This window comes from Rhinatrema bivittatum, chromosome 3 (genome assembly GCF_901001135.1).
Source record: "Rhinatrema bivittatum chromosome 3, aRhiBiv1.1, whole genome shotgun sequence".
Lineage (NCBI taxonomy): Eukaryota > Metazoa > Chordata > Amphibia > Gymnophiona > Rhinatrematidae > Rhinatrema > Rhinatrema bivittatum.
The window spans coordinates 488,406,199-488,427,762 of NC_042617.1; the positions used below are offsets into that span (position 1 = coordinate 488,406,199).

The following is a 21,564-nucleotide window of genomic DNA, read 5'->3' on the forward strand; positions in this document are numbered from 1 at the left end:
TTTCATTACTGCAGCCGGCCAGTTATGAAAACCAACACCGAGCATATCCGCGTTGGTCTTCAAAGCAGAATTTTTTTTTTCTTTTTTGCATTAGGGGGTGAATTAGCACCTATTCAACCCGCATCCGACAGCAGCCCTTTTATAGGAAACATTGCTGGACAGTGTAGTGGGAGTTTCATCCACTGGGATTTTAATCCATTATCATGTTCTGGGTAGCGAAAGGGAAGGTTCCATATAATCTGAAAATTAACAAGAGCATTAGCTCATATTTTCAGAACTTTAAATACTGGCTAGACTTTGAGATAGAGAAATAGAGAGAAAGGAGAACAGTGTTCTTTTGCTTGTGCAGGTTCCTGCACATTAGGGGAAGCAGCGCAAGCTTGTCTTGCGCTGCGATGATAACTGGAGTCAAGAGAATGGGAAGATTAAAGGTAAGCGGGGGGGAAGAGTAAGGAGGACAGAGAGGTGAAAGACAGGTCAGCCAATAGCAGCGAGGGGATTCAAATGAGTACGGGGATTGGGTGAGTTTAAATTAAGGTATTGTGGAGTGACCGTTGGTGGGCAGTAGGTGAGGAACGGCTGAGGCACAAAGGTCGATTTCCAGGGGACCCTGGTAAGGGAAAAGGGAAGACATGGCTAATTAATTTTGTGAAATTGTGGTGGGAGTAGGTTGGGAGATATACTGGGTATTGGTAGGGACCTGTGTTGGTTCATAGTATTATAACATTAAAAAAAAAATAATAATATTAATAGCGCTACAAAAAGTTTTTGCCTATTTATAGTTACCCATATTTTGTGGTAATTTAGGTTCATTTAGGCTGGTGCCTTTCCTGGGCCGGCAGGATGCCTAAAAAAGTTAGAGAACGTTCCCGCCTCCTGGCGGGTCGTTCATGCTGCTGCGCCTCCCCCCTCCCGCCCCCCCTTACCTTCCGCTGCCTCCGCTGCTCCTCTCCTATGTCAGCGTGCTTCGGCACCGGGTCCTTCTCGTGCGGCCCCCCCGCGTAGGGTCTCACCTCCCCCTCCTGGCTTTCCTTCGGCGAATGTGGCGGAGTCCTCGGGCCTTTTTCAAGAGGATTCGGGGGAGAGTGGTCCCGAGCCGGCGGCCGCCGATGCCCCCCCCCTCCCCCGAGCATTCCGATTGCTCCGGGGGCTCGCGGGGAGACGTTCCTGAGGTCTCCCTCGATGCGTCCAGCCTGAATTTTAGTGTTAGCAAGGAGGGCGCTCCTCCTTCTCCTTCCCCTGCTCCGACCTTACCCGGCCCTCCCGAGAGCGCGCGCGCGGCGCTATCCCCCGGCCGCGCTCGGGGCCACAATAAAATGCCTCCGGGGTCCGCGGAGACTGTGCCGGACCGTAGGGGGTTTTCAGGGGAGGAGCCCACTCCCTGTCCAAATTTCCCTCGGCATTCGCGGGCGCAGGCGAGCGGCTGGGCCCAATATGCTGCGTTTCCTTCTCCTGGAGCGCGGGCTATATTTAAACAACGCTGCGAGAATATGCCTAGTGAGTTGCCAGCTAGAGGGGGGTCAGTGCCGTCGGTTTATAGGGGCTTTAGCGGAACAAGGGCTCGGCGGGCTACAAGAGGCAAATTTTCATCAAGCCTGGCTCCAATAGGGGAGGGAGCGGGGGACGTTTTCCTGGGCGGGGGAGGAGGAGGGCATGCAGCGATTCAGAGGCAGCATAAGGGGAGGTTAAGTGCAGGAGAGGTGCTGAAGGACGGGACTGGTTTGGGAGGCGGGTTTACTCGGCTGGGTGCTGTTACAGGGACGGGAGCAACAGGTCATATAGATAGGCAGGCGTCTGATCCTTTTTACAGAGGGGAGAGGCTGATGGTTAATGTTACTGAGGGATGGCGCTCTGGTGGTAAGTATATAGAGAGTGGGGGCGAGCGTTGGGGACATAGTAGAGGCAGAGAGGTTTCTTTCCTTGCAGATGCAGACGACGATGAGTGCCCGGGCACTTCAGCGCGTGATGCGTGGAGAGAGAGAGATTTCCAGAGCGAGTTACCACAGCGGGAGCATGGAAGTAGGGAGGAAAGTGGACGGCAGGTCGCGGTGGATCCAGGGATCAAAGTGTCGATAGGTCCAGGTGAGAAAGCGGGCAAGAGGCTGAAGGGAAAAAAGAGGGCGGGTAAGAGAAAGAGGGATACATCTTCTAGTTCCTCATCTGACACTGCGGATTCCTCGGAGGATTTATCGGAGTCTGGCCCGCGATATAAATCTGCATTGGAAGCAGGCCCGGTACATGGAGTGGGACATACAGCTAGCGCAACATTAGCGGAGCTATGGGAGGGAATGCCAAGGAAGGTACGAGAAAAAATACGCAGGCGGAAGTATGTGAATATTTTTAGTTTACTGGAGGGCAGGCGGGGGGTTAAGAAGAGTAAGAAGAAGGATAAGAAAAAGCATAGTAAGTCGGGTAAGGTAAAAGTAGCGAAGAATATCGTTAATTGGGTGCGGGGATTTTTAAGATTAGCCAGTGTGGTGGGACACTATGATTCTTCCCAATACGGGGTGTTGCTGTCTTACGCGGACAGCATATTGGGAGCGTTTCGGGATTACGAAGGTTGGGCATGGCTCAACTATGATGAGAAATTCCGGGGTAAAATGGCGGGGAATAAAGCAATGTCGTGGGGAGGGCAGGATATCAATTTGTGGCTCACACAAATGACATATAAGGGATTCACGTCGGCTAAAGGGGCGGGATGGGGGAATAGTGGTTCGGTAGGGGCCGGAGGGCAGGGTAGTAGTGGGGTGTCGGGTATTCCTTTCAGGCGGGAGGGCAAGTTAAGGGCATACAGGGAGAAAAAGGAAAACGGGTCGGAGGTGATACCTGTTGGAGATTTAATAAAGCGGTCTGTCTCTTTCCCGATTGTAAATTTAAACATGTCTGCGCCATATGTGGAGGAGCGCATGCAGCTATTAAGTGCGGGCAAAGTGGTAGCGGACAGCTAGGGAGAGGGGGGAAGTTGTTGCGTATTGTCGAGGTTGGCGGAGTCGCAGGTGTCTCTAGGGGCAATGAGTTTTGGGTTGGATCGTTATCCTAAAAGAGACATAGCCGACTTTTATTGAGGGGTTTAAGGAGGGTTTTGTTATCCCTTACGAAGGCCCACTGAGCAGAGCGAAAGGGAGGAATGCGCATTCAGCCTATTGCCAAAAAAAAAAAATAAATTGGGGCGGAAGTCAGTTTAGGAAGGGTGGCAGGGCCATTTAGGTTTCAGCCTTTTAGGCACATGCTTTTGTCACCAGTTGTAGTTATTCCTAAGAAGGAGGCGGGTAAGTTTCGTTTCATTCTTAACTTGTCGCACCCGAGAGGTAGGTCCGGGAACGATAACATTCCCAGAGAATTCTGTTCGGTTCGTTATACTTCGTTTGATGATGCAGTTAGCCTAGTGCAGTTAGCAGGGCGGGGAGCATTGTTAGCGAACGCAGATATTGAATCGGCTTTTAGGTTGTTGCTGGGTCATCCGAATTTTTTCGTGATAGAGTGTCCGAGCTGTGGAGGGAATCGGTTTTCAGTGTTGGGAGTCAAATGTAACCATTAGGGCGAGACATGTGCCAGGGGGAATTGAATGTAATAGCAGATGCACTTTCTCGTTTCAAGTGGCGGGAATGTCGAGAGCTGGCGCCGGAAGCGAATATGGAAGGAGAGCTGTTTCCGAAGCATCTGTGGCTGTTGGGTCGGGGGAAGAGTGGTCGCTGATTAAGAAGTCAATGGCTCCATCCACATGGAACTCTTATATTAGAGGTTATAAAATGGTAGTTCAATACTTGGAAGGTGAAGGTTGGAAGGAGGGCGATACAACAGTCGACAGTATGGTACGCTTTATTTTGTGGGCAAAAGGTATGGGATATTCCTTAACAGCGGTGCTGTTAAGGAATATCCCATACCTTCTTCCAGAAACTGAATGGACGGGAGGCGGCGGTATCTAGTTTCAAGGTTAAGCGAATTCTAGCAGGATGGAGAAGGGATAAAGGCTTATTATGGGATAAGAGGTTACCAATAAGGTACGACGATTTGAGGAGGATAGTAAGTTGTTTGCCTGAGGTATGCTGGTCGGATTACGAAGTGATTTTGTTTCAAACTGCATTTGTATTGGCTTTTTTCGGGGCAATGAGGGTGAGGGAACTGGTTGCTTCTTCTAGAACAAATGTGGAGGGCTCCGGCTTAAAAGCAAAAAATGTATGGGTTAGCAACAAAGTGGTGACTATTTGTATTCATCGCTCCAAGACGGATCAATATGGTAAGGGACAGTTCGTAACGTTAGTGCCGGCCTTGGACCCGGAGGTGTGTCCTGTGTTGACCGTACAGCGTTTTGTGGAAAGGAGAACTAAGTTAGGCGGTTTATTTTTGTTGCATACAGACGGGTCGCCTCTGACGGTGTTTCAGTTCGGGCAGGTTTTGAAAAAAGTTGTGCGATTATTAGGATGGGATACATATCGTTTTACCTCACATTCTTTTCGGATTGGGGCTGCGACTTCAGCAGCGGAGAGCGGTTTGTCCAGTGGAGCAATACAAAATATAGGACGATGGAAGTCCAATGCATTTCTGTCGTATGTGAGGCGATAAAAAAAAAAAAAAGTGGGGGAGAGATGCGAAAGGGAGCGTTAGTGGTTCCATCTTCGGGGAGTTCGAGTGGGGGGCACAGTTATTAATTGTTGTTTGTTTCTTACAGAAAAACGAAAGTTGGAAGGGGAACACGAATGTGTCTGGGTGGTGGGCCATTCTTTCATACACTGGGCTGCTATTCGAGCGGAGAGAAGGCCGTATGGAGTGAACCTCGAACTTGAAAAACATAATTGGAAGATCCAATGGCTGAGTCACCGTGGACTGAAATGGGATGGACTGTTACCTTTCCTGCAAACATGCGTTTTGGCATATGATCTTCCAGCGATTTTGCTGATTCACTTGGGTGGGAATGATGTGGGAGAGGGCTCTTGTAAAGAGTTGATGGTGAAAATCAAGAAAGATTTTAGCCAATTGTTGAATGTGATGCCAGTCACTCGGCTGGGGTGGTCTGATATCATAATACGGTTAAAATTCCTGGGATGTCCGTTATGGTATAGAGGGGTAAAAAAGTTAAACAGGCAAATAGGAAAGTGGTTAGAGAAAGAAGGGGGGTTTTGGGTGCAACATGATTGGGCAGCGGAAGTCATTCCAGGATACTTCAGAGCTGATAGTGTACATTTATCTGCAGTGAGTATTGACTTGTTCAATAATTCCCTGCAGGAAGGTTTGGAACGAATTATTATGGCAACTAAGGGCCGCAGTGGGGGGGAACAATGACAACGGTGTTGTCGATTGTTCTATGGCGGAAAACCCGAGCCCTGAAATGTTATTGCATTGGATTGTACTGGTAAAATTTGAAAAGAAGGGGAATCTCGTGCAACGCGGGGGGGCTGTTGCACAAGATGGACAACGAGCAAGAGGGGGGCCGATGCTCGGAGGTTATGGCACCAGGAGCGCTACCACTGGAAGAGGTGGGGGGCTCATTAGGTGACCTGAAAAACTGGGGGAATTGTTGTATTGTGTTAAAAGTTAGAGGGCTCGGGTCTTATAATAAACTGCGGCCTTTTTATTACCAAACAAGGATGTACGTGTGTTGTATGGGGGGGAGAATAGCAACGAATTGAAATGAAGAAAAGGGGGAATGACAAAGGAGAGAAATGGAGTACGGTGAAATCTGTAATGATTCTTGCATCTCTCAGTTATAGGAGGTGCGATGCTTCTAAAATGAGATGAAGCAGCTGTACCAGGGCAGTGGCAGTCAAGGGACAGCTTCCATTCTTTTCCTGTGCCTGCAGTGTGGGGAGTTCTCTGTGCACGCAGTCAACAGCAGGCAGGGCACCGGGGAGGGCACTCCTTGAAGCATCAAGGGCACAGTCCAAGGGGGTTTGGCTGAGCAAAGTTCTTTGGTGAATCATTGCCAGAGCCCTGCCCTTTCTGTATTTATAAAAGTTGTTATATTGTCCGCGGTTCCCCACTTCTCAGCAACGTGAGAGGCAGCAGCAGCAGCAGCCTCCTGGCCATGGATAACCTGTACGACACTGTGCAGCCCCGGGAGCGCCTGTACGAGCTCCCCGATGCTGCCTCCCCTGCCTCCACCCCTGAGAGCCTGGAGCTGAGCGGGCGGGAGAGCCCGAGCGAGGAGGAGGGGGATGGCCTCCCGCTGAGTCCCCGGCCCGAAGATGGCCCGGCCGGCGGTCACGGGCTATTCCGGGGCCTCGGCTCCCCTTCCTCCCCCACAGGCTTCAGCCTCTCCTCGGCCAACAGCAGCAGCAGCAGCAGCGGCAACAACAACAACAACCTGCGGGAGAATGACAACTCCCGGGCTGGGGAGCCGCTCGTCTGGCTCTACGTCAAGGTGAGTGCGGAGGGGCTGATGATTTGTGCCTTTCTGTGCCTCGGATTACTGCAGCTTTTCTCTGCCCAGCTCGGGAGCTCACATGGGGTGCAAAGGGGAACAGGCACGACAAAATATCCGAAAGCAATGAAATGTAAGAAAGAAAAAGTAAAACAAACAAACTTTAATAAAGGGAACAATGTGTTAGAGAAGCATGGAGAACGGCTTCGGATCTGTCACTTCAGTTCCTTTAACCAGTTTTCACCTGGCTTGAATTTGGGACTGGATGTGTTTGGACTGGACCTGCAGTGGCGGACAGGATTTAAATTACTGAAACTGTCTGAAATTACTTCCCATACTGGGAACGTCAGGTACAGATTTACAAAACGTTTTGCATGTGAATTACATCTAAAAAGGTTGGAACCGGGCGACTGTGGAGATTCAAGTTAAGCAAGCAGCAGGGGCTCGGATTTATCCAGTCCGTTTATAACCTGCCCTAGTTTGGCTCTTATCTCCGGAAACCCCTTACTGCATGGTTCCGATGCTAGATTTAATTTTAAACTGAATTTTCTCCTGATCGTTCACAAAGCATTTCTCCTTTCTGCCGCACGGATGCTGCTCTTTTCAGACTCCTGCAAGCAGCTCTACTTGAATTCTGCTACTTGTTGCTTTTCCACTCAGAGTAGTGATCAGAACCCAGTGTCATTTTCTTTATACCTCCTCTCTGTAATCATTCAATCTCTACAGACAAGTTTGCAGGTTGAGGTTACTATAACTTGCCCCACCCCAAACTAAACAGAGAAAGACCCAATTGGTCCATCCAATCTGCTTAGCAAGCTATTTTTTTTATTATTTTATTCTTAGGGTTATTGCTGCTCTGCACAGGTTACCCCAGTTAACATGGGCTACCCTTTTTTTTTTTCCATTTCCATCCTTTAGTCACTGGGCTGCTCTCTGTTTATCCCCTGCCCCCTTCGATTTCTTTACAGTCTTTGTCCTCCCTACCTCTTCCGGGAGGGCATTTTATGCATCCACTACTCATTCGGTGAAGAGATACTTCCTGACTCCACCCTCTTGGAACTTCATATTTTGACCTCTTGTCCTACAGTTTTCTTTCCATCGGAAAAAGGTTTGATTACTGTGCATTATTATTACCTTTCAGGTATTTAAAAGTCTGTATCATATCTTCCCTGTCTCCTCTCTCCTCCAGGGTATGCATATTTAGGTCCTTCAATCTCTTTTGGTGCAAACCCAACACCATTTTTCTTGCCCTTCTCTGGACGCCTCCATCCTGTCTCTGTCCTTTTTGAGATATGGTCTCCAGAACTGGAGTGGAGGAGAAGCCTAATGGTTAGAGTTGCGGGCTGTGACCCAGGGAAACCAGGGTTCAAATCGCATTGTCGCTCCTTGCAAAATTAGATCGTAAGCCTCGTGGGGATAGGGCAATACCTCTGGTACTTGAATGTAATCTGCATTGATGTATACTTTGAAAAGTGGAATACAAAAATAAACTGAACAGAGTACAGGGTCATTATCACCAACTCCGTGCCACACTTTTCCTAATCATCTTCCCCTGAGATGATTAGGAAAAGTGTGATATGGAACTTGTGCCATGAGATGCGGTTGCCTGGATTTAAGAAGAGGTAGGCACCGCTTTCATCATGGCACACCTTTGGAGAGAGAGCTTCAGAGGGGGAAGCCCCATAGCCCTCATATCCTCAGAGGGAGGGTCCTTCCTGCTCTGGCTGCACTTAGAGGTACTTTAGACAATAAATGTGGCCCCATCATTGTAATTCCTCCTGCACTAATATAGTTACACTCTTTTCTCCCCTTCTTAAATTGTCTTTAACAGAACATGGCTATCCCATTTCTGAATTCTGGGAAGGAGATACCTAGACAGGATAAAAGGTGTGTGTGTTTGTGTGTGATGGTGTGTGTGTGTGGCGGGGGGTGGGGGGGGGGGAAACATTCATGTATAAAGGAAGGGAAACAAATCAAACTAATAAAGAATCATAACTACGTTCAGCAAAAATGTTTTCTTCATTTCCAGTTGAAGATCCTCTTGATTAGTTGTGAACATTACACTTGCATTTTATCCTGGTCACCAGCCTTGAGGAGAAGCTGGCGAGTCTTGGTCCAGATATAGTGGCTAGGAAAAAAGGGTCACACTGTTATTTTTAGTCCATGTTTAGTTTACTATTAACAACAATTAATATAATCAATGTACTTTACTTAATTGCTTCTGCTATTTCACAACTGATTCTCATTCAGGTAGCAAGCAACATGGTTTTATGGTTTCATTGTGGTATGTTGACATCCTAACAATTTGGACTGACATCATGAAAAGACTTTGGATCTCAAGAAGGAGCAGCTGGTTGATTATTGATTGGGTGACTATCACATCAGGACATGCTAGAGATGGAATAAATGACTGCTTCATGAAGCAGCTGGTACAAGAACCATTTTAGACCCTAGTCCTTAGTGGAACACAGGATTTGGTGCAAGAAGTAACAGTATTGGAGCCACTTGGCCATAGTGATGATCATAACCTGATCAAATTTGACTTAATAAATGGAGGGAGGACAATAAAGAAATCTACTATGACAGCTTTCAACTTTCAAAAAGGTGACTGATAAAATGAGGAAAATGGTTAGGAAAAACCGGAATGGAGCAGCTGCAAAAGTTAAGAGGTCGATTTTAAAACGAGCGCACGTGCACTCATACACATGCTTATCAGTGAGCAAGTGAGGGTATGCTTGAATTTTTAATAATTGTGCGTGGGCACTTACACACATATGTTTCAAAAAACACCAACCACATGTAAGTATGCTCCTAATTTTAAGAGGTTACTTGAGCACAGCTTTAATAGGACCCAATCGGCTTTTACGTGTGTATGTCAGCAAATTTTAAAACATGCTCGTGTGAGGTACATTCCCAGTTTTCCAATTAATCCACCAGTGTATCTGGTTAATAGCGAGGCCTTTCAGGCCCCTCTGGTTCTTCATCCTGCATGGCGCCCAGTTGACCCAGACCCCTCACCCTGTTCTATAAACCCTAAAACGTAAGATCTACAGATTTGCTCCTCATCAGGAGCAGCAGTAACGTTACTCAGATATCTAGCGGATGCACACTGTGGGTTATTAAAATTCGGAGTTACTTGCCTAGAAAGGTTGATAGGTGGTTTACAAATTTTAAATAAATAAATAAAGTATTGATGAATATGAAGATTTGAATATTTCATGAAACTTATAATGCTGTCAAATATAAACCATCAAATTAATCACAAGCATGTTTTGATGACATCATCTTCAATTTCAACAGTGGAAGACAATAACTGAACTGACCAATGAGAAATCTCCTGTAAAATTACTTGAAACCACCTATATGTCACCAAGGATTGCTGTTCCTATCAACACTACCTACAATATAGAAACACAAAACAAGTTTGTAGGGAATGATTATTTACCCATTCAAATAGTACTAGGACTAGGGGACATTTCATGAAACTTATTGGTAGCAAATTAAAAACAAATTCAATTTTAGGTTTTTTTTAAAGTCAGCACACAATCTGTGGAAGCTGTTACCAGAGGATGAGGTCATAGTATATCTGAGTTTAAATAAAAAAGTTTGGACAAGTTTCTGGAGGACAGGTAGATTAACAATAATGAGCCAGGTAGACTCGGGGATTGTTAGTTCTTACCTGTGAGAGCGAGCAACAGGAATGGATCCACTCATTTGGATCTGCTGGGCTTGTAAGTGATCTGGATTGGCCATGGTCAGAGAGCGGATGCTGGACTCAATGAACCATTGGTCTGATCCACCATGGCACTCAGGGCAGGTGCTAGCTCTTTTGCTGCCCTACGTGAATGATTACTATGCTACTTCCCCCTCATTCTTTTTTTTAATGCTTAATTTTATTAGTTTTTCCAATAACCAACACACAATAGAAACAGTCTGTCTATCTCAATGTCTTTCACATTTTCTTTGTCTCACTTTCACTCAGTCTCTGTCTCAGGCTCCCCTCCCCCTCCAAAAAAAGTCTAACCCCCTCCAGCAATCCAAACTTTAAAAACTGATACCCCCTCCAAACCCATCTTATCCCTTCTGTAGGTCCAAAATACCTAAATGGGGCCTTTTTTGCATGAGCAACACTTTTAAAATCGACCTGTAAGAATTTATATCAGGCATGGCTGTTGTTTAAAAATACCATCTTGGAAGCCCAGACCAGATGTATTCCATGCATTAGAAAAGGTGGAAGGAAGGCATGGTTACAAGGCAAGGTGAGAGAGGCTACAATAGCTAAAAGAATATCTTTTAAGAAATGGAAAATGGATATGAATGAAGAAAACAGGAAACATCATAAACACTGTCAAGGTAGATGGAAAGCATTGATAAGGAAGTCAAAGCAGTTTTCTGTGGCAGCAAAACTCTTAATAAAACATTTTCAGGTACATTTGAAATAAAAAGCAAGCAAGGGAATCAATTGAAACATTCGATAACCAAGGGGTAAAAGGGGCACTTAGGGATGACAAAGCCATAGCAGTGTTAGGATCTGCCATGCAGATGGGAGGAGCAAGCAGATGGGAGTTAGCAATCTGTTAGGCTTTACTCCTCAACATGGGAGGAGTTAGCAATCTGTTATGAACTGCTGCTGGATACTCCCGTTGAAGGAGGAGTTTAGCAAACTGTTATGGCCTGCTCCTGTAGAGGGAGGAATTAACAATCTTGTTATGCTCTGTAAGCAGAGTTAGTAACGTAGTTAGGATATAGACTGCAGAATTAGCAATCTGTATCAGCGGAGTGTTAGAGAAGGCACTCAGCTGTAGAGAAATGTAAATAGGTGAATCCTTGAGCCGATGGCAGATGACAGCGCCCCCAGGAGGATATCCTGAGAGGGACCACTGGCTAGGCTTGGTTATGGAGTCAGACACAGATAGTTCTTTTATTAGACAGGTTAGTAGAACCACCAGAGGTGGCAGTAGTGAGCTGTTGTGCCCGGCAGGGCTGAAGTCCCTCAGATACTGGAACAGCGCTCCCAGGGATGCTGAGCTGTAGAAAGACTATAAATAGTGAGTAGACAGGGTATGCTGTATACATAGCTAGAACTAGATGACAAATGTCACATAAGGTCTTAAAGAGGCTCAGTAGCTGGAAAGAGTTAGGCCCTCGAGGAGCAAGTCCTGGTTCCAGGGAAAGCTCTGAGAGAGCGGTGGTAACTTGCAAATGTCTGTATCTGCGATAGCTTCCAGGCAGTAGAGAATCTTCAGAGTGTCCAGGAACATGGGCCCTCGAGGAGCGAGTACCAGTTCCTATCTGCAATCTGAAAAAGAGAAAAGAGAGTGAGGCCCCCGAGGAGCGGGTACCCCTGGTAAGTCCGAGGAGGCAGAGTAGCTTGGACGAATCCGTAGCGAGTCCGAATCAAAGTCCGAATTCATGTCCGATTCGTAGTCCTTGCTAACTCAATCTGTTAGCGAAAGTAAGAGACCTTTTATACTGGAAGCGGATGACGTCATCTCAGAGGACGCTCCTGAGGTTCGCGCCCTTGCTGGTACATACATCGGAGCGCATGCATCCTACGTCATCAGGAACATGGCGTCGAGCCGATCCGGGTACGCCGGAGAGAGGCGGCATGGAGACACTGCAGCAGCAAGCCATCCATCAGACCCGGAGGGAGTTGCCACAGAGGTAGAGAAGGTGGCATGAGAGCGTAGAGCAGCCACGAACACAACAAGCAGAGACTAAATTAATTATTTACTTCAGTCTTCACTGAGGAAGATGTAAGAGAGATACCCATACCAGAAATGATATTCAAAGGTGATGATTCAGCAGAACTGAAACAAATCTTAGTGTACCTGGAAAATATAATAGGGCAAATTGACAAACTAAAGAGCAAATCACCTGCACCAGATGGTATACATCCCAGAGTGCTGAAAGAACTGAAGAATGAAATTGTGAACCTGCTATTAGTAATTTGTAACAGGCTAGGTAAACAAATAAGAGTGGGAGTAGCCTGCTTATTGCGGCGGTTACTATAGTTTATAGTTTATTGTTTTTCTAAACCATCACATCAGCCGAAGCCTTCACAACGGTGTACAATGATAACTTAACTTGGAAATACAATAAATTGATAAGAGAATAACAGCTAAAAATACTAAAACGATGAAGCACAAAATAAATTAGCTGTTAAAAGACATCATAATACTATTACATTTTAAACGAAGAAGTTACCTTAAGATTTCTAAAATAAATGTTAAAATAAATGAATAAACCTTCCAGTATTTGTTAACATTAAAAAATTACTACCCCGAATCAATTAAGCCTGATACTTCACTTGGAATACATATCCAGCGCAGCTCACTGCTTCAACGGCAGGGGGGATGAAGAAAAGAGGATTTATATTTAGACAACAACCAACAAGGACTGAATTGCACAGGCTGGGTAAACAAATAAGAGTGGGAGCAGCTTGCTTATTGTGGCGGTTACTACCCCTAACCAATTAAGTTAGATACTTTGGGGTAGATTTTATAAATGTACGTGCGGGCGTACTTTTGTTCGTGCACCAGGCGCGAACAAAAGTACGCTGGATTTTATAAGATACGCGCGTATCTTATAAAATCCAGGGTCAGCGCGCGCAAGGGGGGTGCACATTTGTGCAACCTGCGCGCGCCGAGCCCAGCGCGCGCTGCCTGTTCCCTCCGAGGCCGCTCCGAAATTGGAGCGGCCTCGGAGGGAACTTTCCTTCCGCCTCCCCTCCCCTCACCTTCCCCTCCCTTCCCCTACCTAACCCACCCCCCCCCCTGCCCTATCTAAACCCCCCCTACCTTTGTTGGCAGATTTACGCCTGCGGAAAGCAGGCGTAAATCTGCGTGCGCCAGCGGGCTGCTGGCATGCCATCACCCATCCCGGGGGCTGGTCCGGAGGCCTCAACCACGCCCCCGGGCCGGCGCCATGCCCCCGGGCCTGCCCCCGAAACGCCGCTTCACTCGCGGCCCAACCCCGAAACGCCGCATCACTTGCGGCCCGCCCCCGAAATGCCACGTCACTCGTGGCACGCCCCCGACATGCCCCTCCATGCAAGCCCTGGGACTTACGCGCGTCCCGGGGCTTGCGTGCGCCGCCGAGCCTATGCAAAATAGGCTCGGCATGCGCAGGGGGGGTTTGGGGTAGGTTTTCGGGGGGTACGCGCGTATCGTACGCTCGTACCCCTTTGAAAATCTACCCCTTTACTTTGATGTGGCTCCAGCACTGCTCTCTGCATCAGTGGCAAGGGGGAAGGAAATTGAAACCAAAAAGTTACCAATAAGGGCCAAGAGTAACAGATAAGTATGAGAAAAATAAGTGTGAAAGCTTGCTGGGCAGACTGGATGGGCCCTTTGGTCTTCTTCTGCCATCGTTTCTATGCTTCTATGTTATCATTAAAATCGCCTATGGTACCTGAAGACTGGAGGGTTGCTAATGTGATGCCAATTTTTAAAAAGGGATCCGGGGTGATCCAGAAAACTACAGATCAATGAGTCTGACGTCTGTACGGAAGAAAATGGAAGAAACTGTAATAAAGAACAAAATTACTGAACATATTGATAGTCAGAGTTTAACGGGATAAAGTCAACATGAATTTAGCCAAGGGAAGATTTGCCTCACCAGTCTGCTACATTTTTTTGAGGGCATAAATAAAAATGTGGATAAAGGTGAGCTAGTTGATATAGTGTATCTGGGTTTCCAGAAAGCATTTGACAAAGTCCTTCATGAGAGACTTCTTAGGAATAGGGGCAGTGTCCTATTGTGGACTGGGAACTGGTTAAAAGATAGAAAAAAGAAGTTAAGGCTAACTGGTAAATTTTCCCAATGGAGAAAAGTGAATAGTGGAGTGCCCCAGAGATCTGTTCTGGGACCACTGCTTTATAATATATTTATAAACAACTTGGAAATGGGAACAAATCTTATCACTGGCTGCCTTTTACGTTGCCATATTACTCCAGCATTGATGAATCTCCCTTGGTTCCCTGTTTGCTGTTGTATTAAATTTAAAATAATTATGCTAGTTTTTAAAGCTGTCAATGGCTTATTGCCTCAATGCCTTCCAGGGCTGACTAGATACTATTCCACCTACTTTTGTAGGGTCCTCTTCTAGACACCTTCTTACCATGCCTTCACAGAAATCTATTCATTTGAAGGACTCATGGAAATGGATGTTCCAGGTTGTTGGCCATATTCTCTGGAATGAGCTTCCAGAAACCTTAAAGCAAGAAAATGATTACAGTACTCGCATTTTAGGAAAATGTTTAAAGAGTTTTTTTTTATTCTCCTTAGCACTCAGTTTACCAATTGAGGGAGAAATTGTTGTTTCAGAGACTTGAAGAGTTTGGCAGGGCAGTTTTGGATTAGATGTTTAAACAACTCATATAGGTTATGTTGCTGGTGATCATTAATTATGTCTATCAATTGTTTTAACTTATGGTGTTCTAATTTGTTTGTTTTGATTTTATATTGTAAATGTTACATTGTTACCTACTGAGTCTTGTAGATCAGCAGGCTACAAATATTATAAATAAATAAAAACAAATAAATAATTTTTGGACACTTTCACTGAATATGCTTAAAACTGCTGTTGTCTGATTTCCAGTATTGTTGTTTTTTGGTTGGAGGGTGGGGAGAGAGAGAAGGAGATTCTATTTTTGGTAATTTTTTAAAACCATTAATTTGCAAGGAATTATTATTATTTAAGTCCAGCAGTTACCTTCTATTCCTGTTTGCCTTCTATCTCAATAGGAATTAGCCTCATTTGGGCAATGGCACCAAGAGCCTTCATTCCCAACTACCGCAGGGTTTTCTCCCCTGACTCTGGCCAGTAGGTGCCACCACTGAGCAATGACTGAGACATCCATTCCACAGCATCTCTATCTCTGAGTGATCTGTGCAGCAGTAATCACAGCCAGCCCAAGTTGTAAAGGGTTTCAGAACAGATTAAGCCTGCTAGTGCTGCTGCTGTTTCAGATCTGATTCAGGTGCTCTGGTGGATATGCTTTTTCTTCCTCTGCGTCTTCTTGAATTTACAACAAGTATTTTCCATGTTAGCTAAAATATCAGTTTCATTACTTTTAGCTGTATTTTCACTTTGGTGGTCTTATTCTTATATTAAGTGACTTTTCTTTCTGGATCAAAGGTATTGTTTATATTTTGGAATTTTAAGCACCATTTGGAATGTGAGATGTAAAAAGCACAAAATCTGGAATATTTGCTGGCATTTATGTTGCAATGAGAAATCAGCTGGAGTCAGGGGCAGTTCCAGAGGTGGGCAAGGGAGGTGAGGGCCTCCCGAAGACAAGGAGTTCTCCCCCCCCCCCCCCTCAGTGACAGAACCACTTTCATTGTTGGAGGGAAAGGCACTTGGAGTGGCATATTCAAAGCACGTGCAGCGCTAGATAGCCGGATAAGTATATTTAGCGGCCACTAGATAAACGGATAAGTGACTTATCCGGCTAGCTTTTAGCCACATAAAAAGTGGGCGGGCAGTGGGTGGATCAGGGCGGCGCTACTTATCCGGTTAACTTAACTGTGTACGTAGCGATATTTGCTCTTATCCGGTTAAGTTAGACCAGCCATAAAGCTAGCTGGATATAGCTTATTCGGCTAAGTAGCAATTTGTGCACAGATATTCAGCAGCACGGCTATAGCCATGCTGCTGAATATCCCTTGTAATTAGCTGGAAATGTTATGAGGCTGAATAATATCGGGCCTTATGTGTTTGCCCATCCTGAAATTTAGTATGCCCTCTCTATGCCCACACGTACACACATTTCTGGAGCTGCTGCTGGCTTAAGCACCTATCCTTATGTACAAGGGCAAGTAGTGGGCTGCTCCATAGCTTTACTATGATGTTCTCTAACTCAGTGTTTCTCCAGCAAGTCCTGGAGGCACACCTAACCGGTTTGGTTTTCTGGATATCCACAATGAATATGTGTGAGATAGATTTGCATACACTGGGTTGCCACTGTATGCAAATACGTATGAGTGCCTCTAGGAGAAATTTGGGAGGTTCTACTTTAAGTTGTGCATTTATAAAAAAAAATCAATAGGCAGCTCTGCAGGAGGAGAGGCGACTGCTTTCCCAGGATTTAGCATGTAGTCCTTGTGTAAGCTTTTGCCTCGTAGGTCCTGGTGACAGGGTGGTTACACTTTTCACCCCCACGATCATGCAGTAGAAATAATGGCAATCACTTGTAATTGGGTATTTATAAATGTGCAGTTTGTCTTTGCTGCACAAACTATTAGTTCCTTTCAGAAAAGTTGTAAGTGGTTGGTACTCAGTAGTTATTGGGACCGCAAAGTAACTGGATACATTTCCTATTTAGCTTTTGACCTCCTTGAGAATGAAGCACACTCACTGCACTTCTGTGGTTTTATCCAGTTCACAAATGGTATAAAACATGTACATTGGGCTTTCTCTGGTGTCGAGTTCTAGTAAGTGGTAGGCTCTGGAGAAATCTGGATTCTCTGCAGGCTGTGACACCTTTTCTTGGACCAACACAGAATTACCCCAGAGACATTTCTGTATTTGACCTTTCTGGACTGCAGAGGACAATTCTTCTTGAAATGTCAGAATCTCTTCTTCAGATTGACGGAGGTTCAGGCACAGTGCCTTTGGCTAATCCTATATAAAAGACCGGGCATTCTGTGAACAGCCATAAAGTAATGACTCTCGCTCCCTCACAGGCTCTTTTGGAGTTCGGGGGTCATCTTTAAAAAATTCCACTTCTTCAAAAAACTACTCCTTGGGAAAGGGCAATTTCCAAAGCAATCCTGCCACACTAAAAAGGGTATTGAGATCTCTAGATTGCCCTCCCCTGCCTGGTTTAAGGGTGCGTGCAGGGTTTCCAGGGCATGTGGACTTTTAGCTGGATTGTGTGGAGGCCTTCTCAGGGGCGTGTTTAGATCAGAAGAGGAAAGCAGCATTTGCCAATGATATTTCCAAAATCGCACATGGTCTTTAACCCCTTACCCCTCCTCTTGGCCGCCCATACAAAATAGGAAGTGTAAAATATCTGGGCACTTTTAATGTGGGCTCTTTGTACTTCGTCCCCCTCATTGGGGATTCCTGGGGCAGTGTTTAAATGGTTTTTCCTCATTTCTAACAGACCATGCTCAGCAGGTTTCTATAGGCACAGCTTCCTCCAAAAGACATGCCATCAAAACTGGAGCCCCATAAGGGTCGGCACTTTCAGCAGTTCTTTTTAATATATACATGACAGCCCTGGGAGTGTAGTATAAATAATCCACAGATGACATCTACTTTTTTCATGCCTAAATCATCTTCCTGAGCTGAAACAACAAGTGGCTGTCTATTTGCTTTTCTACCATCAGAGCCTACGACTGCCCTGCCTTGAATCTGGAAAAGACTGAAATTCTTGTCTTAAGTAGGCTCCCAGTTAGTGATACTCCAACACCATTCATATTTGAGGATTATACTATACAAGTATCCTCAGCAGTGTGAGGAGTTTTGCTGGACTCTACATAATCGATAAAAATTCAGATTAAGGCCTTAGTAAAGACATCGTTAAGGATGTGCAGATTGATGCAGCTCCTTGCACCTCATGACTTGAGTTCTGTTTTGCAGGCTCTTGTCCTTACAAGACTAGATTACTGTAATTCTTTATTGGGGCAAATTCCAGCAAATGCAATTAGAGTCCTTCAGATGGTTCAAAGAAGTGTTACTAGGACCTTTACTGGCATCTCCCAATGGGAATATATCACTCTGATTTTGAAATCACTACCCTGGCTGCCATTGGAGGGGTGAATTAAATATAAGATCTTGACATTGGTGCACAAGTTGTTATACAACAGCACTATGCCATGGATAAATGCCACCTTACGGGATATATGTGCCATCTCGACCAGTTAGATCTACAAGTGCTGGTCTGTCAGAAGTCCCTTCATTTTGCCTTGTACATCTTGACGAAGCTAGGGAAAGAGCTTTTTCAGTGGCACGCCAAGGATTATGGAATAATTTTCCAGAAAATTTAAGAGTCATAACATCTGCCCCTGCCTTTAAAAATCCTTCCTTTTTAGACTCGCATTCAGGATGGATGCTGACTCAAGGGTGGTCTCTCTGACTTGTGCGCTGCAGTTCTATGTCTGGCATTTTATTGTGATTCTGGCAGTGTGGTCATCTGGTATTTGACAAAAAGGTTTTTTTTGCTGTGGAACTTGTAGGCTTGTTTATTTGTTTATAATTTTTTTTCATTATTTTATGAGTGTGAAAGCATGCTCATACCCTCTCTCCTTCTTCGGCCGGTATATAAAAATAAACAAATAAATAAATATGAGCTCACAACCTCTTCCGGTGGCCGAAGAAACAGAGAGCCACCCGTGCCACCGCAGGGTGTGTGTGTGTGTGTGTGTGTGTGGCAGCGGGGACTCTATGCACAGTGTGATGCAGAAGCCAGTGCCAGCCCTGTGGCTGGATAAGGTGTTTCAATAACTTTACATAAAAATCTGATAGTAGGAACATCATTATTATTTTAATGAATAATAATGATTTTAAAAGCAATTTGTTGCTGTATTTTGATATCTGAGGTTGGTCAGTATGTTACATAGGGTGAATTTGGGATCCCAGTCCCATATTTGATAGCAGGATAGAGAATGGCCATGACGTCTCCTCTTCATTTTACACAGACAGAACTAACCATGTGGGGATGAAGATCTTAAATGTGGTGCCTAGACTCATCCAGCAGGCCTCGTTTGCCTCAAATTGGTCATCTCATGAATCACATGGTTCTGTTCCCTACTCTCTAGCCTCTTATTAACCCATTAAAACAGCTGTACTGCTGACATTCCTCAGAAAATCCAATTCTTCTTTCCTCCTGACTTTATTACATTAAATTAATTTCCTTAGCTTCCTCTTTTTGTCTGAGGTATTTTATTTACATACTAGTGAAAAGTTCCTGGTGAGGCTTATGGTGTCTGTGTGTTTGGGTGCCTGTGTCTGTGGGTATGGGGGCCTGTGCCTGTATGTGTGCCTGTGTGTATGTCTAGCTGTGCCTACCTACATGTGTGTGTTTGCCTGTGCGTGTATGTGCTTGTGCCTGCCTCTGTGTTTGTGCCTTTACCTGCCTTTGCATGTGCCTATGTGTGCATGCATGTGCCTATGTATGTGTGTGTTTGTGTTTGGGGGGGGCCTGAATCGTGTGTGTGGGTGTGGGTACCTGGTCTGTATGTGTCTGTGTGTGTCTGTGCATATATTTTTGTCTATGTATGTCTGCTTGTGCCTGCCTCTGTGTGTGTGTGTGTGTGTGTGTGTGTGTGTGAGCCTGCTTTGGATTCTGGTTGTCTTTTGTATATGTGTGTATATGTTTGTGTGTGTGTGTGTGAGAGAGAGAGCTTGTATGTGTGTATTTGTGCATATGTGTGTGTTTGTATGTGAAAGCCTGGGCATGCCTGTGTGTGTGTGAGCCTCTGTGTGTGTATGCATGTGTGTGAGAGCCTGTGTGCCTATGTTCATTTGTGTGTGTGTGGGAGGGTATGTGTGTATGTGTGCTTGTATGTGTGGGCTGCTGTGCCTGTGTGTTGTGTGTCTGTTCCTCTGCCTGTATATGTGTGCATGTGCCTGTGTATGTGTGCATTTAGGGGGCCTGTGTGTATATCGGCTTGTGCCTATGTTTGTATGTGTGTGTGTCTATGTGTGTAAATGCACCTGCCTGTGTGTGTGTCTGCCTATGCCTTTTTGTGTGTGTGTGTGTGTATGTGTGTGTGCACGCTTGCGCATGCCTGTGTGTGTGCTTTTATCTGCATGTGCACATTCCAGCCTGTATGTGTGTGCGTGTGTACCTTGCTGTGCATATGCCTTTGTGTGTGTGCATATGCTTGTGTGTGTGTGTGTGTGTTTGGGGGTGGGGCCAGATAATCTGTGTCCCTGTGTTTGTATAGGAGCCTGTGTGTGTGCCTGTGTGCATGCAAACCTGTGTGTGTTTGAGAGCCTGTGTGTGTGTGAGCTTGTGTGTGTGTTATGCATGTATGTAGGAGCCTGCGTTTGTATTGTGTGTGTGCGTGTGTTTGTGGGTAGCTGATAGTGTATATTTGTTGATTTGTTGGATGTTTCGTCCGCTGTTCTTCACCCCATTTTTTTTTTTATCTCTTTATTAATTTAAAAAAAAACAAACCAAAAACTTTACAAAGTATCCACTTTGAATAGAAATATGGCATTACATACAAAGGATGAAATAAATTCAGGAAAACAAATCTCATGTAATAAATTCTCCGAATGTAATACCCATTAGACCTCTAAAATGGGGGGGATGGGTAACTGCATACTTGGGAGAGATTCAATGAGAAATATATTAAAAAATATATATAAGGCATCACAAAACCATTTATATTACTTAAGGATCAGTTACATTAATGCTTAGTTGTAAAGAAGCTTTTTTCCCTTCTGCAAAGCTTTTTAAATGTTCTGGTTGATAAAAAATATATGTCCTCTTTATATTTCACGATGCATTTGCATGGGAAGCGCAGAAAAAATGACGCTTTCAAAGCTAGCACCTCAGATTTTAAATCAAGAAATGCCTTTCTTCTCTGTTGTGTAGTCTTTGTAACGTCAGGATATATTCTCACTATAGCTCCCATAAAGCTTCTATTGGACCTTTTAAAATAGGCCCGCATAACGTCTCCCAGATTTTTTACATTGAAAAAGGAGATTAGGAGTGTTGTTCTCTCCACAACTTCATATGCTGACGACTCTAAAAACTCCGTCAAATTCTCTAGAACATTAGGGGTTATTATCTGTCTTTGCTGAGACGCGTAGAGGAAGGAAATATACTTTATCCAGTGGTGGAGTTTTTTCTGTAGTAATATTGAGGACTTCAGTGAAGTATCTTTTTATAGTTAATCGAGGTAACTCTCCTACCACTCTGGGAAAGTTCAAAATCCTTAGATTTAAGTGGCTCATCGTATTCTCTAGATAGTCGATCTTTCTATTTATAGCCCCAAAGTTCTGCACCATAGTTAATTGAACTGTTTTGACTTGCTTTATTTCTTCTTCCATGTTTTGAAAATTTTCTTTTACTTCTTGTTTAGATTTCCCAAAATTTTCATTAATCATACACATCTGAGAAGATAGAACACTTATATTTGCTGAACATTCTGATAAAGACTTTGCAAGGGTTGATGTTAGAGACCACAAGGCCTCTAAAGTAACTACCTCCGGTTTTTCCACGTTTATAACTTCGCTGGGT

The 21,564-nt window shown here is 44.9% G+C and overlaps 1 protein-coding gene across 1 annotated transcript in view; it reads left to right on the forward strand.

The window, feature by feature from the left end:
* Positions 1–5,981: 5,981 nt before the first annotated feature.
* Positions 5,982–21,564, forward strand: part of CLIC5 (chloride intracellular channel 5) — a 277,757-nt gene continuing 262,174 nt past the window's right edge. The window contains exon 1 of the mRNA XM_029596073.1: positions 5,982–6,358. Within this exon, the coding sequence (XP_029451933.1) occupies positions 6,023–6,358 (336 nt within the window). The 5' untranslated portion in view covers positions 5,982–6,022. The remainder of the gene's footprint in view (positions 6,359–21,564) is intronic.